The sequence below is a fragment of the Daucus carota genome, chromosome 4 (genome assembly GCF_001625215.2).
Source record: "Daucus carota subsp. sativus chromosome 4, DH1 v3.0, whole genome shotgun sequence".
In the NCBI taxonomy this organism is placed as follows: domain Eukaryota; kingdom Viridiplantae; phylum Streptophyta; class Magnoliopsida; order Apiales; family Apiaceae; genus Daucus; species Daucus carota.
In genome coordinates this window covers 18,063,901-18,082,926 of record NC_030384.2, presented here as the reverse complement: position 1 = coordinate 18,082,926, position 19,026 = coordinate 18,063,901, and the positions used below count along the sequence as shown (strand labels likewise).

Genomic DNA, 19,026 nt, shown 5'->3' with positions numbered 1-19,026 from the left:
CTTCTTTTGGGATAGAAAAGTGAGCCCCTATTTCTTCCAACTCATCTCTTTCTCTCTCATTTTCTGTCATTTTTTATTTTCCCTCCTTTTTTTATCTACCCCACCATAGTAAAAGTTTTAATAAAATATTTTTTTTTCAAATATAGGGATGATTATAGAGAATACCATTGGAGTAAAATAAGTTTTTACTTACTTATATTTTAGGGGTCGAAGATAAGTAACAGCATTGGGGTTGCTCTTATAACGTGTCATTCCCAGCCATATAAATTATGATAGTAAATGACAATAATTATTATCCGTTCCAATGATTTATTTGAACTTGATATCTAATGTTACTTTCGACTTTTTACCGTCAAAAATTTACTCAAATTTTATAATTTAAAAATTATCTTCACTCACTAATTTATAAAATAATTGTTAATTATTAAATAAGTTCAACATTAACTTGATTATGAAACAAGCATGAGACAATCATTTCTATATATTGTGTGCAGTATAAAAATTTTACACTGCACAAATCTTTTTAAATACATCCCGAGTTTCATATATTTTACGCACGTTAGAAAAGTATTTTATTTTAATCAAAATGCTGAATTTTAAAAAATAATCATATCAGATTAATGTTATCATCATCTCAAGATATTTACACGAGTTAATAATAAAATAACTTCTTGTATTATTATATATAATATATATTACGACAAGTAAAAAGAATAAATAAATTTACTAAGATATCATTGTGTATACAAATATATAAACTCAATTGCATAATTATTCAAAATTAATTTCAAAAAAGCATTTTTTTATTTAATTTAAATTATAAAATTTGATGATCTTCTTCTGAAGACCCAATCCCACACGTGCTAACGGACACTTAGTCGCCTTCCAACTACAAGGAAGAGGAAAAAGCCAACACTCGCAAAAATTTAAATATTCAAACGCTACTCGTGGAGCTATATAAATTTTGAGGAAGTAATAAAAAGTTATGTTCTGATATAAATCTTGTAGATCTAAAAGTAATAACGGGAAATTATATATATAAATGTAAAGGCTTTTCAGCCAATTATAGGAGTATGTTCTTCCGATACTGAAAAACTCGAGTCCAGAGAGGAGATCGAGGACTCGCCATAGGATGAGAGAATCTATTAGGAGTTGCGGTATCACTAATCAGGATAAATTTCTCGTGTGATATATATTTTTCTTTCTTTGCTTTTATTTCCGCATATAACTGCTATGACTTTTGATATACGATTTAAGAAAGAGATAATTTTTTTTAAATGTCATAATTGTTTTTTAATTATTGATTAAACTATTCAACCCCTTAATTTATTTGATCTCTATATGGTGCCTAACAAATTTAATGTTAGATTGATCTGTTTACTGGTCCGAATTTTAGTTTAATAATTTTAGTGTGAATTTAGTAAATATATGAGTTGGGCTTTGAAAGCAAACATATGATTTTTACCATTATTTCAAATATTTTTGATTTGGGACAATCTGTGCCACCAAAACGTACAAGGTCATGATGAAATAAATATTTTTTAAAATTTGTTTGTCAACTTTATTTAACTCAAACTCGATATCGACTCGACCTAATTTTCAGTCATTAACGAATTTGAAATTGAACTTTTTTCCATCAACTAATCAAGATTGGTTCGACTCAATAAAAAAATTCTTGATTCGGACAAGGAGTCACCTGGTTGGTTAATAATATTATCTTTGATATTTTTTTTTAACTTTTTTCGTGACTCATAAATGTCAAATTATTAATTAAGTTACTATTATAAAAAGTTAAATTGAAATTAAATTTTAATAGGTCTGTTTGGGCAAACAGTTTTTTTTTAAAAATTTAAGGACTTATTTTATATTTAAAAATGTATGTTTTTATATTTCTTTGATTTAAATATTAAGAAGATGTTGTATATTCGTTATTCAGCAAAAAGAAATAAGACTTATTTCAAAGCAAATCTAGCTTTATAATGTATTTTTTTCAAGAAATAAAATCTTATTTATATATAATAAAATTAGCCAAACGGTCGTAATATATGATACATGTCATATAATGTGTTCAATTATGTGAAACCTGGTTTTTATAATAAAATTTTGATATTTTTTTCATAATTAGTTAACAATCACCTTTTTGGCACACCGTGAGCCAGTAATTCCTCCGTTCGTAATTATTTGGGTTTTGAGATTATTAGATAAATATTAAGGGCGACTTAACTCAAAAGAAGTGATTTTGACAGTTTTGTAAATGGAAGTTGTGTGTCTGCAAAAAAGTAAATTGTATTGTATACTGCTTAGCTTGTATCTTACGCACTAAGTCTATATTTATATAGAGGAATGGAATGAACTAGCTTGTTCAGGAAGCCACTAACTAACTAACTTTGCACGTTGTTCATCCAGCTCAGCATCCTCCACCTCAGCTCTAGTAGTAGCTGTAACATCCCCCCTCAAGTTAGGTGGTTTGAAGAGATTACAAACACCTAACTTGGAGATGAAACCTTGAATCTGAGCAGCTGATAATGCCTTAGTGAATATGTCTGCAGGTTGCAGAGCGGTGGAGATATGAGTAGGAGTAATCGTGCCTAACTGAAGTTTCTCACGAACTATATGACAATCAATATCTATGTACTTTGCGCGTTCGTGAAACATTGAGTTTGAGGCAATGTACATGGCTGACTTGTTATCACAGTAAAGACTAATAGGTGTAAGGTTGTAAATTCCAAATGACTTGAAGAGATTCAGCAGCCATGTTAACTCACAACACATATCAGCCATGCTACGATATTTGGCTTCAGCAGATGAGCGAGAAATTGTGTGCTGCTTTTTGCATTTCCAAAATATAAAGGATGTGCCAAACTGAACACAGTAACCAGTTAGAGAGTGTCGAGTCTCCTTGTCACCAGCCCAATCCGAGTCTCAGTATGCAGTAAGAGACATAGGAGAGTTGGCTGCCATTAACAATCCTTGACCAGGAGACCCTTTTAGCTAACGAAGCACCTTGTGAGCAGCTTGAAGATGATCACTTCTGGGAGTGGCCAAGAATTGAGAAAGGACTTGCACAGAGTATGCAATATCAGGTCGGGCGACTGTTAAATACAGTAGTCTGCCTACTATTCTACGATAAGTAGAAATAGCTGAATTAGGTAGTAAATGGCTTGAGCTATCTTGAAGTGTGTGATTTTGCTCGATTGGCACCTTGGAAGGTTTTGCACCCAGAAGTCCAGTATCAGTGAGGATATCAATAGTGTATTTCTTTTGGTGCAAATAGATTCCATGAGAGGACCTGGCAACTTCAATTCCTAGGAAGTATTTAAGAGCTCCCAAATCTTTGACTTTGAACCTGGTGGCCAGAAACTTAATGATAGTTTGAATCAGCTGAGTATCTGAGCCAGTAACCAGGATATCATCTACATATACAAGTACAGCAACAAACTTTGAATTGCAGTTGTAGGTGAATAGACTATTATCAGAATGTGACTGAGTAAAACCATATTCTTTGAGGGCTGCAGAGAATTTTGTGAACCAACATCTAGGCGCCTGTTTTAGGCCATAGATGGACTTAACCAGTTTGAAAACAAATGCAGAGCTATCTGAAATATCAAGAGTGCTGCAACAGGAAGTCATCTACAAAAATCCTGGAGGAAGTCTCATGTAAACAGTTTCAGGAAGATCACCATGCAAAAAAGCATTGGTAATGTCCAATTGAGTAATAGACCAATCTTGAGCAGCAGCTACAACAATGAGAAGTCTCACAGTAGTCATCTTGGCCACTGGTGCATATGTTTCAAAGTAATCTAGGCCATAGGTTTGTGTAAACCCTTTTGCCACCAACTTACCTTTATATCTTTCAATACTTCCATCAGGTTTGTACTTGATTTTAAAAATCCACTTATAGTCCATAATGTGCTGATCAGGAGGTTTGGGAACCACTTCCCATGTATGATTGCTTTCAAGAGCATGCAACTCAAGTTTCATAGCTTGTTGCCAATTATGATCAGTTGCAGCTTGACTATAAGTGTGTTGAATAAAAGTCTGAGCAGTGTTGCTCAGATAGGAGGTGTTGGCAAGAGAGAAAGCAATGTATGACATATAGTTATGTAGAGGATATAAGAAAGAAGTAAGAGTACCTGGTGTCAAGTACCTTTCAAACAGAGTGACAGAGTTGGCAACTAAATGCTTTGGCATTCCAGTAAAATCCTTGAACTTGGCAGGTAATTTCTTCTGTCTGAGAGGTCTAGTGAGTGCCTGAGACTGATCATTGATAACTGGAGTCTGAGTAGTGGTTGTTTCTGTTGTATTTGTCTTAGACTCATGGTTGTGAATAACCTGAATATCATCTGTATCAGCTGAATGAAGAGGGGAATCTGAGAACATAGATCTGGATGGCAGCTCTAGACTGGTGGTAGCATTATGAAAAGGAAAAATCTCCTCCTTAAACACCACATCCCTGGAGACATAACACTTTTTAGTAGCAAGGTCAACTACTTTATATCCTTTAGTGTTAAAAGGGTAACCAACAATTACACATTTAACAGCCTTTGGAGCAAACTTGTCTCCACCAGTGTGTGTATTAGAAATATAACAAAGGCATTCAAAAGTTCTCATATGATGATATTTTGGGGCCTTGTTAAAGAGAATCTCATAAGGTGACTTATGATTAAGATGAGGAGATGGAAGCAGATTAATGAGGTGAGTAGCAGTCAACATACAATCTCCCCATAGAGTGATGGGAACTTTGGATTGAAACAGAAGAGACCTAGCCACATTTAGAAAATGTCTATGCTTCATCTCAGCTACACCATTTTTGCTGAGGGGTGTAGGGACATCTAGTTTGGTGTAAAATCCCTAATTCTTACAAATGAGTAGCCAAGGTAGAGTTGATAAATTCTGTACCATTATCATATCTAAGAATCTTAATGGTCTTATGAAACTGATTAATCACATAGGCAATAAAGTTTTTAATCAACTGTGGAACTTGAGACTTATCAGAGAATAGGTAAATCCAAGTACATTTAGAGTAATCATCTACAATTGTAAGAAATGCATTGTATATTCCATGAGTGACATGTCTATAGGGTCCCCAAATATCACAATGGATAAGATCAAAGCATTCCGCAGTACAGGACTCTTTAACAGGAAAAGGTAATCTAGCTTGTTTTGACAACTGACAGACATCACAATCTTTTGTACAGTTATCTGAACTAAGAGACAGTACTTTAATATCTTGAAGAACAGAAACAGAAGGATGACCAAGTCTTGTGTGCCATTGATGAGCAGTGACAGCAGAACATATAGTAGGAGTAGACTATTGGAGTTGTAACTTGTAGAGGCCAGCATCTAGTTCACCAATCTCTGTCTTCCTCAGAGTAGCTTGGTCCTGCAGAATACACTTAGTAGAGGAAAACATAACAGTACAATTGTTGTCTGCAGCTAACTGAGGGATAGACAACAAATTACACTAAAACTTTGGTACATACAGTACATGTTTCAGAGTAATATCTGGTGTGATTTTGACAGTGCCTATATGAGTGACTGCAGTTTGATGTCCATTTGGTAATAATAATTCAGAATGAATTTCGTGAAGATTTTGCAATATATGCATATGAGGAGTGATATGATGACTAGCTCCAGAATCAAGAATCCAGATGTGAGCAGAGTTATCATATGAAACACTGTTTATAGTAGGACTTATAGGCATACCTGCACACTGTGTCATAGTATTACGAAATGTTGAGGAGTTGATCCAGGAAGCATTAGCAGTAGCATTAGAGTTGACATTAGAGTTGTTGTTCTGGTTCTGGTGTAACAAACTCATCAGCTGTTGGTACTGGTTCTCAAATAAGGTGTGTGTCATCTCCTTGCCTGTGGTAGCTTCTCTGTTTTCAGCTTCAGTGTGCATCACAGTTGCATTAGCATTAGGTTTTCTGAGATTCTTAGGCTTAGGCTTAGGCTGTCCTTGAAGCCTATGCCATTTTGGATAACTGTGAAGAGCGAAGCACTTGTCCTTCAAGTGTCCAGGCAAATGACAGTATTCACAGCTAATATTAGGATCTGGTGATTTCTTATTGTTCTTAGCCTTGAAATTGTTGTTTAGCTTCACATTCATAGCAACATTTTCAACAGGAATGACACTTTGACTAGCAAACTCTCGCTGACTTTCTTCTTGTAGCAACATAGAATAGGCTTGAGTAATATCAGGTAATGGATTCATAAGCAATATTTGACCTCTAACAGTGGTGAATTGCTCACTGAGTCCCATAAGAAACTGACTCATCTTGTTCACTTGCTCATAGACCTCAAGTCTAGAGCGATTACCACAAGTACAATTGCTATTCAGGCATATGCACTTAGGAATTGGAGCTAAAGTGCCCAATTCATCAATCAAGCTTCGAAACATAGTGAAGTATGAAGTTATAGATTTAGTACCTTGTGTTAGAGATAATAGATCTTTCTTCAAGTGAAACAGTCGAGGCACATTGCTCTGAGCATACCTTGCCTCCAGATCGTCCCAGATCTGCTTAGTAGTGCTGAGATACACTACGCTTTTGCGTATGTCAGTGGACATAGAGTTTAGAAGCCAGGAGATGACTAAGTCATTGTTTCTCATCCACAAAATCAGTTGTGGCGATGAATCTGCAGGTTTTGCTTGAGTTCCATCAATGAACCCTATCTTGAGCTTAGCGGGGAGAGCAATTTTGATTGATCTGTTCCATTGGCGATAATTCTTATCTGGGAGCGGTTCTGTAACCAAAGCAAGTCCTGGATGATCTACAGAGCTCATGAAATAGGGATGATTGATGTCAATTGTAGTTTTGTTCGCCATTGTTGAAGATTGAGCTTGCTCGAACAAATTGTTGTGTGAATTTATCAGTGCGGATGCGTATGATCTCATGTAATCTAGAGATGAATGAAAAATCGAGAATCTGTGTATCAAGAGCAACCTGGCTCTAATACCATGACAGTTTTGTAAATGGAAGTTGTGTGTTTATAGAAAAGTAAATTGTACTGTATATTGCTTAGCTTGTATCTTACACACTGAGTCTATATTTATATACAGGAATAGAACGAACTAGCTTGTTCAGGAAGCTACTAGTATGACAGCTGTAAATGAGTTGTAAATGCCAATTATGCCGCTAACTAACTAACTTTGCACGTTGTTCATCCAGCTCAGCATCCTCCACCTCAGCTCTAGTAGTAGCTGTAACAGATTTATTGCTTAAAATCATCTGTTTAGGTTAGTTTAAAAGACTTTTGCTCAAACTAAAGAAGTAAAGTAGAAGTGACAAGTAAATAAGTTGATAAAGTGTTTGGAAAAAAGTAAAGCTCAGATAGAAGAGTTAGTAGTATTCTCAACTTCTTAAAAGTGTTTCTATCTATTTATACAAACGGGTCATGAAAATTAAAAACTAGAAACAGCTTCTGCTAATCAAATAAGCATTATAAGTGATAAGTGAATTTGATTTATAAGTTACTAAAAATGTTTGGATAATTTTATCTATAAGTCAATTAAGTAATTTGTAATTTAATTTTTAAACTAGACAAGAATTCATATTATCAAATTACAAGAAACTTTATCGATAAATACAATTTATTACACATTAAAAATTTAAAAACTTCATTATATAATGTAAATCACTAGAAAAACGAAAAAACACTTCAAAAACTCAAAACAAACATTTCTACTTATTTTGACAAACCGTATTCAAGAAGAACACTTCAAAAACTCAAAACAAACATTTCTACTTATTTTGCCAAACTGTATTCAAGAAGTATTAAAACAAGCTATAAGTACGGTAGCCAAACAATTTTATTTATTAATCCAAATCTTAATATAATTAATTATTTATTCATGAGAATGCTGGTAGTGAAACTATTTAAATAAATATTAATCATTTTATAAATTTATAATTAATTATATAACATTATATTTAATAAAAAAATACAAAGACCGTGTTCTGGAATTTAGAGATTTGAGATAAAATTAGAGATTTAAGGTGTTTAAGAGGTTTAATCCGTTAATGTTAGTGTTTGATAGTCAACGGATTAAAATAGAGGTTTGGGCTCGAAAAACTAATTTTCAAAAAATTGTTTGGATGAGTTTTTTGGATCAGAGATTTTGGTATTTGTCATAAAAATCTAATCAAGCAGTCTTTACCTAATAATTTTTTAAAAACTTGCTAATTTAATCCGCTAGTCAATATATCTATTTGAATCCGTTATTCAAAACATCTAGTCCTTTTCTAGTTTGACTTTTTACGCCGAATTTAAGGTGATAAAATAATACTTCTACTTATTATTTTTAAAATTTTCTTTTTTAGAATTAAAATTTACAACTTACATTTTTATTCATAATTTTTTTTGAAAATTATAAGTGAAAATATATTTCTATCACCTTAAATTACTTGTGAAAAGCTAATTCCAAAGAAGGCAAATATTTTATATATTCTGAAAGATGATTTGAAGTAATGAAATTTAAACTTTTCCTAAAAAAAAGGCAAATATTTTGAAACAAAAACCAGTTAAAAAACACAGGGGTGAGCAAAAATTTTCCAAACCGACCGAAACCAGCCGATCCAATCCGTCCAAACCGAATTTAACGGTTTTATAACGGTTTGGTTTGGTTATGGTTTCAAATTTTAAAAACCGAATTATTTCGGGTTGGTTTCGGTTTTTATCTCCAAACCAACCGATGAATCCGAACCGAACCGAATGTGTATATTTAAACATTAATATACATATACTAATAATGTATTGCTAAAAATAAAATTATAATCTACAAAAAAACTATAAAATCTTAAACATATAAAAGGTATCCTAGATTTTCTTTACAAATATTATTTATTCTATTTTATGATATTAATTTTGATGTATGTATTATGTTTTCATTCTTTTTATTTATATTTTTATAAAAGTATACGAATCACTTTTTTTTTAATTTTCTTTCGTCTCTTTTTATTTATCAAGCTAATATATTCTTGTATCCTCTTTAAATATGATTAAAATAGAAAATATAAATTGAATTTTCATTCCTTATTTTTCATGTTAAAATTTAATTTTGTTGTTAACTTTGTTTGTTTAACGTTTTTTAAACGGTTAAAACCGAAACCAAACCGAACCGAACCGTTTTAAACGGATTGGTTTGGTTTAGACTTTAAATATAATGATTTGGTTTTGAATTGAGATTTTGAAAAACCGATTATTTCGGTTTGATCTGGTTTAGACCCTCCAAACCGTCGAAACCCCCTGTGCTCACCCCTAAAAGAACACATGTTGAATCGAAAAGAGAACACGGGAGTAATCCTTGAGTTAATACTCCCTCCATCCCATTTTAAGTGTCCATTTTGCCAAAAAAAAAATTCCCAATATATGTGTCATACTCTTTAACCCATGCAACTTTTTACTAGTTCCAATATAGTATTAAATACAACTTACTAGTTCCAACATGAAAAAAGGTCAAATACATATTAGGAGTGGTGCTATACATAATTAATATTTATAAAAACAAGGTGAATAGGTGTGTGAAGATAATGATAAAAACATTACATTAATTGTTTCTTAAGATGTGTGAAATTTGCAAAGTGGACACTTAAAATGGGATGGAGGGAGTATTAAAATAAGAAGATGATTTATAATGCTCTCATGACTAGTTGGACTTTTCAAACTAAGCTGGACAATCAAAACCCAGATACATAATTTCACATGGGTTTGATAAAATAAATCTTGATATGTATGATAATGTGTTCATTTATGTTGTGTAAGAATACATGTATGTACATGATTTGAGTTTGAAAAATGGGCAAAGATTCAAGTGACCCAGATGATGCTGATGCTCTGTTTGTTGAGATTGATCCTTCTGGTCGATATGGTCGGGTCAGTGATACTATACTTACACACACTATTTTCACACACATACAAATTGTGGTCTTGCTTTTATTTGTGTAGGTATTGTATGATCACCACATTCAAAAACTTGGCCACTCTTCTGACTTTTTATTTTTATGTTCTTGTTGCTACAATACTATTTTCTGCATATGATTTGTGGATGATTTTATGTGATGTGATTTGCAGTATAAAGAGGTTCTTGGAAAGGGGTCTTTCAAAAAGGTGTATCCTTTATGTTTAATTTTTTGTATTTTAGTTAGTTTTATTAGTTTTAGGTGTGTACTTTATACTTTACTAGGCCTTCTTTGTGATTCGAATAAGATAAGATATAAAGGGGGTGTGATATGTGAACTTGGCTGCTTTGTGAAATTTGGGATGTAATGATGCTTCGATTTCCTTGACGGGGTTTTGGGAATTTAGATATAGAGCATTTGATGAATGGGAAGGGATTGAAGTAGCCTGGAATCAAGTTAAGGTTGCAGATCTATTGAAGAATTCCGTTGACATGGAGCGTCTATATTCTGAAGTTCATTTGCTTAAAACGCTCAAGCATAAGAATATTATTAAGTTTTATAATTCATGGGTTGATGCCAAGAGTGAGCATATCAACTTTATTACGGAAATTTTCACGTCTGGGACACTACGACAGTAAGTTTGTTTTACTGGTTTCTCTGTAGTTGGTTTTGGTGGATGTCAGAATGTGTGTTGCAAGTGTTTTAATAGTGTCTTTTACTTTCTTAGATATCGTCAGAAGCACAAGCATGTTAATTTAAGAGCTTTAAAGAAATGGTCGAAGCAGATCTTAGAGGGACTTTCCTATCTCCACAGTCATGATCCTCCAGTTATTCACCGTGATTTAAAGTGTGATAATATTTTTGTCAATGGGAATCAAGGGGAAGTGAAAATCGGTGACCTCGGGCTAGCTGCAATTCTTCAAGCTCGTTCTGCACACAGCGTCATTGGTAAAGAATTTATCCCCATCTCCTTCTTTCTTTTGTCTGCAATATTGATATTCTCTTGGCAGTCTCTTAGTAAAGATAATACTGTATCACACTTTAATATTGTATTATGTCAGGTACCCCTGAGTTTATGGCACCAGAACTTTATGAAGAGGAATATGATCAACTTATAGATATATATGCCTTTGGTATGTGTTTATTGGAACTGGTGACATTTGAGTACCCATATGTGGAATGTGCCAATGCTGCTCAAATATATAAAAAAGTTACTTCAGTAAGTGACTTGTGTCTTTCTATTATATGATCTCCGTGTTTTGTTTGGCATCTTGCTTCCTCCATCGTATATGGGTATCCCTGTAACTTATATAGGCTTACACTAACCAAATGCCTCTTGTTTCCCTTGTGTGTATATCCATAGTAACTTAACTTGGATGAGAATTCTTTGATTTTATCCCGGCGGACCCGGCCACTTTAATCAGACTATTCTCTGAGTTAATACTATTTGAACAGGGAATAACTCAGGAATGTTATCGTCCATCATATTTTTGCTTATTTCTTTTTTAGGGAGTCAGGCCTGCATCATTAGTAAAAGTGAAAGATCCTGAAGTCAGAGCATTTATAGAAAAATGTATAGCAAAGGTGCCTGATCGTTTGTCTGCCAGAGAACTATTGTTGGACCCATTTCTCCATTCAGATGGAGCTAACGAGTCTGTAGGTCAATCCATACGAACCAATCCCCATATTGCTGGTAATTTCTTTGAAGTGTTATTTTTTGTTGTCTTTTTCTAGGTTTTAACACACTTAATATGTAGGTAAGAATAGCGATAATCTTGATAATGGTGAAAAGCTGAAGGACCCTGGGCTTGACAGCAGTAGGGACTTCACAGTGCAGGGCCAGAGAAAAGATCTGAACACTGTATTCTTAAAACTACGAATAGCTGATTCCACAGGTTGTATGTTGTTCTGTTCTCGTGTTATTTCATATTCAATATGTTCCTCACAGACTCTTTTACTGAGTAATTGCATTCGACCCAGGTCAAATTCGTAATATACATTTTCCATTTGACATTGAGGTTGACACATCAGCTGCTGTTGCTAGTGAAATGGTTGAAGAACTGGACCTGACAGATCAAGATGCATCGGCCATTACTGAGATGATTGACACAGAAATCAGGACTTATATTCCAGATTGGACAGCCGGGGAACTTTCTAGCAGCATAGGAAATGAAGTAGCAATGTCTGATTATTGCAGCACTGAAGGTCAAATCGATTCTTCTCCAGTGACGAATTTGTCTTCTATTCCTGCCAGTATTGTACTGGAACGACTGCCTTCAGGAAGAAAGTATTGGTCTGTTTCCCCAAGAGCCGGTATTGAAAGCTCTCCAGTCAAACCAGGACCGCGCTTGTTATTGAATCAGGAGGAAACTAATGCAGAGAAACCTAATGAAGAAAATATTCGATCAGTGGTCAGCAGTCGGCACATGGATAATTCAAGTGCAAATTCAGCTGGAAAGAAAGGGGCTTCAGTTAGTAGTCCGGGTGTTTTTGATTATTTTCCGGTGAGAAATTTGCCTTCTCTTCCTGGAAGTTTTCTCGAACTGCCTTCAGGAAGGAAGTATTGGTCTGTCTCACCCAAAGCTAGTAATGGAAGTTCTCCGGTGAAACCAGGACCACGCTTTTTATCTAATCAGCATATGGAAACTTCTGCTGATAGCCGTACTAAAGGAAGTAATAAATCATCGGTCAGGAGTCAGCACGTTGATGATTCAAAGGACGAGGCTTTACTTGAAATGCAAAAGGGCACAGTCAGCAGTCAGAATGTGGCTGATTCCTCCCCAATGACCTACATATTTTCTCCTCCTGGAAGTGTTATTCTGGAACAACTTCCTGCAGGAAAAAATCATTGGTCAGTCTCACCGAAAGGTAAACAGGGAAGCTTTCCGGTCAAACCAGGACCGCTCTTTTTATCTAATCAAGTCATGGAAACTCATACAGATAATCGTGCTGAACAAAATCTTAAAGCTTTCATCGCCAGTCAGCATAATTCAAGTGACAAGGCTTTACATGAAGAGCAAAATCCCTCCATATTAAATGGTAAATCTTCAGATTCTAAACATAAGTTGTCTGATTCATCGCTGTTGGGTGTTCCAGCTCTTCATTTGGGCAACGGGCCTGACTCAGTTTCAGGAAATGTGCCTATACCTGGCAACTTTGATTCAGATGATGATAATATGGTAGTGAAAAAACTGGGGTCCATCTTAGTTGAACATCAAAGAGAGCTGAACGAACTTAAGAAGAAACATGAATTAATTGTATCGGATCTTCTGAAAGAACTTCCACCAAAAGTTCGTGATAAATTCTTGAAAAATCTTGACATGGAGGCACCTCACCAAAATACTGACAGTGGTGTAAACAGTTCAGACTCTTTGTTCCCGATGTAAGTAGCCCCCTAACTTACTTCCCTACTCATACCTGTATATTGTTTTAGATTATGTTTTATCACACCAGTTGGGAATCTTACTCTATAAGTTTGAAGATATAGCAGACGGTTACAAAATCTGAGCACAGCTGTTGAAGGTCGAAAGCGGAACTCAGAAGCTGAAAATATAGTATGTCGGCCCATATCTAGAGACAAATTCAAGACTCCGAAGGTCGACACCAAATCTGACATCAGTGGGATGGGTATCGCTATTATATTGAGTGACAATGGTGTAGGCTTCTAATTCTGGAAAAATATATTTTTTCTGTCATGCTTCCACAGTCAACTACTGCTGGTGAAACCATAACAACCTATCTTTGCTGAAAAGACGATTTTAATGTGCTCTAAAGGTGAGAAAATGGTAGAAAGGCACACTCCTTAGACTCTCCTTTACTTTATTTAGACTTGAATCCCTTATAATTAGTTGGGTGCAGGATGGTGGAGTTCCCAGAGGTGCATACTCTGTAAATAGGATACAATTTTGTGTAACATGTTAAGTTTTTCAGTTGTATGTTTTTTTTAACAAAAATAAAGTTTTTAAAATTGTTTATATCTACATTTGTATGTTCATAGATATATATGATATAATGACAATGATTTTTGAGCATAAAAGAGTTTTAAAGATATTTATATATTTGAGAAAAGAGTATATATATATATCTTTAATTAAATATATATATATATATATAGGCACTTGCTCAAATGAGAACTTTCTTAAAATGAGAACCGTGAGAATTTTTTTAATTTATCAATATCTCATTCATTTGAAGGGCCCCGCCAGGGGCACCTTCACAAAAAATGTATATAATTAAGGTCTACACCTAGCTAGCCGAAAAAAAATAAAAAATAAATCACTGATGACGTGGCAGTGGACTTTTTTTTTTGAATTTTTTTTTTTGACTAGCTAGGTAGAGACTAGTTTTATATACATTTTTTATATTGGGTACCCACTAGTTTGATGTTTAGATTAGTCAAAATATGATAAATTAAGAAAGTTCTCACGGTTCTCATTATAAGAAGTTCTCACTGGAGTAACCCCCTCTCTCTCTCTCTCTCTCTATATATATATATATATATATATATATATATATATATATATATATATATATGGTAGCACTCCATAGCATACCCTCTTATATGGAGTTACGTAGCACACCATTATAAATATATACATAATATATATTCTATTATATTTTTTATGAAATATAATTGCAAATTTTGATTATTAAACCGAAAACGAAGTTATACAATTTTTTATGCCAAATATCATCTAAAATTATGCAATATCTCAACATGATTCTATAACAGAATAATAATCATCCAGAATTATTCTGTTGTAGAATCAGTTTCGAAAATATACTTTTTTAATCAAATTTTAAGTGTTAAATTACTTAAAATAAATTTATTTTATAGTATTCTATATTAGAATCACGTTTTATATGTATTCTATAACAGAATTTATAATAAAATTGATGATTTATAGTGACACACTATGTAACTCTATATAAGGAGTCCCTCTCTGGAATGTTGGCATATATATATATATATATATATATATATATATATATATATATATATATATATATATATATATATATATATATATATATATATATATATATATATATATATAGGGGCCTTCTCAGCGGGTAACCAACTCAAATAGTAACTAAGTAACTTATGATCTCAACCATTAGATTATCATACCCACATGAGTTATGTGTTGCGTACAGTACTAGATTATATGAATAGGGCAGTTATGCTTTTCCACACGTGCACACATAACATTTATCACTGCTTTTCATATTTTACCGTGATCTATTTTTTATGTTTATATTGTATAACTATGTTATGTATTCTTTTAAATAATTTATTTTGTAAATATGTTATGTATTTTGTAATGTTATGTATTCTACAAATATGTTATGTATTTTGGAATTTTTTTTTCAAAATATGTTCTGTGTTGAACCAACAAAAATTAGAGAAAACATAATTTTTAATAAAATTATAATACATATATTTTTTATTATTTTAATTAGAGAACTTATATGAAATTATGTAGAATACATATATATATATAATTCAACATGCATAATTACATAACATAATTTTTTTATAAAGTTACATTACATATTTTATGTTAATTACATAACATATTTAAAATTATAGAATATAATTATTAAAATATAAAACATACCAAATTATAGACTATTAAATTTTAATAAAATACAGTGTATATATACTTTTACAATTTAAAAATAGTAATAAATTTATATGGAACTTGATTATAAAATACAGAACATACAGAATATGGTTTTATAATAGATTACAGTACATATACATTTTTTTTTTACAGAACGTACTTTTTTTTGAAACAATTACAGAACATACTTAAACTAATATTGAATATAATTATAAAAATACAGAACATGTGTAATTACCGAACATAATCTTTTAATAAAATTATAGCAGAAATATATATGTTTTTTTATTTATAAAAATATTAAATTATATAAAACTTTGTTATAAAGTTACAGAACATGCGCAATTAAAGAACCTAACCTTTTAATTATAAATGAAAAAAATTATACAGCATAGCTACGTTAATTACAGAACATAGTTAAAAGTATAGAATATATTTATAAAAATACAGAACCTGCATGATTACAGCACTTAATTGTAAGAATACAGAACATACAGAATTACAGGACATAATCTTAATATAAAGTTACAGTACATTACATGTATATAGATTTTATTTACATTACATAACATACTTAAATTAATACTGAACATAATTATAAAAATACAGAACATGTGTAATTACTAAACATATTATTTTAGAAAAATTATAACAATTTTTTCATCTTCAAAATATATAAAATTATATAAAACATAGTTATAAAAATAAAGAACATGAACAATTAAAGAACCCCATCTTTTAATAAAATTATAGTAATAAAATTTTATTTTAATTAAAAAACATAAGAATTTAATTATAAATATATATAAGAATTTTACCTAATATTATAAAAAACACTGAACACGACTAATATTACACAAAATACAAAATATAATATAATAAATTTACTATACGAAAATGATTTTAAAAATATAATTATACATGAAATTATATTGCTTTGAGTAAAAATAACGTATAAACATAAAGTTTTAAATAGCTAAATTAAATACTAATATGATAGCAAAATACAGTTTATACACACGTTCGTGTCCAGCCCTAGGCCCATGTTGCGGTTATCACACGTGCCCGTAGAAAAAAAGTAAGTATACTGTACCATCTCATCATCAATGATCGTAGGGTTGAGCGTGAGTTATCCGGTTACTCAAATAAATGAGTTACCCGTTGAAACACACCCTATATATATATATATATATATATATATATGAGTAAAGTTCTATGGAGACCACTTTATTTGGAGACCGTGGAGACCACTTATGTTCTGCAAGTAAAATATTGCATAAAAACATTACAAAACTCATAATTTTGCAAATCAAAATACTGCAGAATACATTATTTTGTGAAGAAATATCACCAGTTCATTAAAACTATTGATGAACATCTATGTTTAATAAGTAGAATGTGTATGTTCTGCAAATTGAACAAATGTTCTGCAAACTAAACATATTCCGCAGGATAAAATATTATATTATATTCTACATGCAAAACATACATGATATTCAAGATTTTAAATGATATAATGATCTTTGTACAACATGATTTGCAAAATTATGAGTTTTTCAATATTTTTATGCATATTTTACTTGCAGAACATAAACGGTCTCCACGGTCTCCAAAAAAAATGGTCTCCATAGAACTCTACTATATATATATATATATATATATATATATATATATATATATATTATTTAACACTAATATCATAATTTTGATAAAAGGAAGCTTGGATTTCAAAACATATATTTTCTATTATATAAATATAAATATAAGTATATATATATATATATATATATATATATATATATATATATATATATATATATATATATATATATGGCATTTGATCAAATACAAACCAATCGTAAAATTAAAATTAAAAACCATTATTGAAACTTTGGAATTACTAAAGACAATCAGCTAAAACAAGTCATCTATCAACCCCACACACCTGCAATTAGTAAAACCCAGCTGCCCCGACCAACTCTCACAGCCTCCTACCTCCCATGATTTTAGCTAAAACCCACCACCGTTGCCACCTGCAATCGCCATCATTGTCCATCCATATCTAACCTTGATTTTGCCATCATCGTCAACAGCTCCACCCTTCATCTTCCCCGTCATCACGTCATCTTCTTTTCCCTGCCATCACCACCTCCATTCATTCTCCGTTATCATCACCTTCCTTTCTCCGCCATCACCACCTCCGTTCATTCTCTGTTATCATCACCTCCATCTTTTCCTTCCTCTCCCCCAATCTTTTTCGATGACCTCTCTCTTAATGTCTTGAATGACTAAAACTCAGTCGTGGATTTTAGTGTTGTTAAAGCTTTGATCTAGTAATAGAAATCAATGATGTTTGTCATATAAATTAGTGATATTCGCTTATAAATTAGTGATAATTGCTTTACAAATTAGTGATATTCGTTTTAAAAAATAGTGGTTTGTGTTGTTTAAGTTTGTTATTTCCATGTCTTCTCCCATGACTGCATCTTAGATTATCTGCCACGTTACTTCTTAAACATAGAAATTAGAGAACGAAGAAGATGAAGATTAGAGAGGGTGAGTTTGTGTTAATTGATAATTTTTTTTATATGTATATGTTATGTATAATTTTGTATGTATATCACAGGTTTTTAGTTTCTAGATTTAAGTAGTTTGTAGTGGAATCTCTCTCTATATATATAGATGTCATTTATATGTATAGGGGCAAGTGTAGTTATAAATTTTTAAATAAAAATGAAATGGACTTTTATATCCTCTGGTATGCGTGAAAAATAAAAATATGAATCTAACAGGATCATAGTGTCATATATCGTATTTATTTACCGAAATAATGCATTTGTAACCCTTTTTTTTTGCACGGCCAATAATTACTAACCTTTAGTCGCCCTCCAAAATTGTAAGCAAAATAAACTGTCATCATAAGCCAACAAAAAAAAAATTATGATCAGTCCTCTCCTATAAATTTTAACCAGCCTATTCTCACTCAAAAATATATATTTTGATTAAAGGAGTATATCGCTAAGAGATCATATTCAGATCAATAATTAAGTAGGAGTGGGTTCTGATACAAATTTACAAACTTACAAATTTTATGTGTTCAACACATATATAATTTGAGTTCAACATTTTTTTAACATATTTTGTTGAATATCGATTAAAATTGTGCTGGAGAAGCACATAAACTAATTTTTCAATGTAAGAACTAAGTTAAACGTATTATATAAGTTACAAACTTACAAACTTTTTTTTGAATTTTTTATTCTCCCATCATGTTAATCCTTAGTTATAGAAAGTATCCATGTTGAAAATACTTGAAGAAACATCACAATTTTTAAAAATAACGCATAAATAAATCGTGCATTCAACACATTTGTAATTGGGGTTCAACATCTGGTGTAGAACACCAATTATCATTGTGTTGAATATATTTATAAAGATGCTTAAACTATACCTCTGGGGTTTGGGTAAAATCTAGAAACATAAATATTAGTTATGTA

At 31.9% G+C, this 19,026-nt stretch overlaps 1 protein-coding gene across 3 annotated transcripts; it reads left to right on the top strand.

Annotated features, from left to right (window-relative positions):
- The first annotated feature begins 9,645 nt into the window (after window positions 1-9,645).
- On the top strand, window positions 9,646-13,882 carry LOC108219325 (probable serine/threonine-protein kinase WNK3). Of its 3 annotated transcripts, none has more exons than XM_017392708.2 (9): window positions 9,646-9,876; window positions 10,075-10,112; window positions 10,309-10,536; window positions 10,630-10,850; window positions 10,964-11,121; window positions 11,412-11,562; window positions 11,660-11,797; window positions 11,883-13,284; window positions 13,384-13,882. In XM_017392708.2, the coding sequence occupies exons 1-9, from the start codon at window positions 9,799-9,801 to the stop codon at window positions 13,568-13,570; spliced, it is 2,601 nt and encodes an 866-aa protein (XP_017248197.1). In that variant the 5' UTR covers window positions 9,646-9,798; the 3' UTR covers window positions 13,571-13,882. The 3 variants fall into 3 exon arrangements, with proteins under 3 accessions (XP_017248197.1, XP_017248196.1, XP_063947845.1); XM_017392707.2 differs by having other exon boundaries at window positions 11,412-11,595; XM_064091775.1 differs by having other exon boundaries at window positions 9,660-9,876; window positions 11,412-11,595; window positions 13,390-13,882.
- The last annotated feature ends 5,144 nt before the right edge of the window (window positions 13,883-19,026 follow it).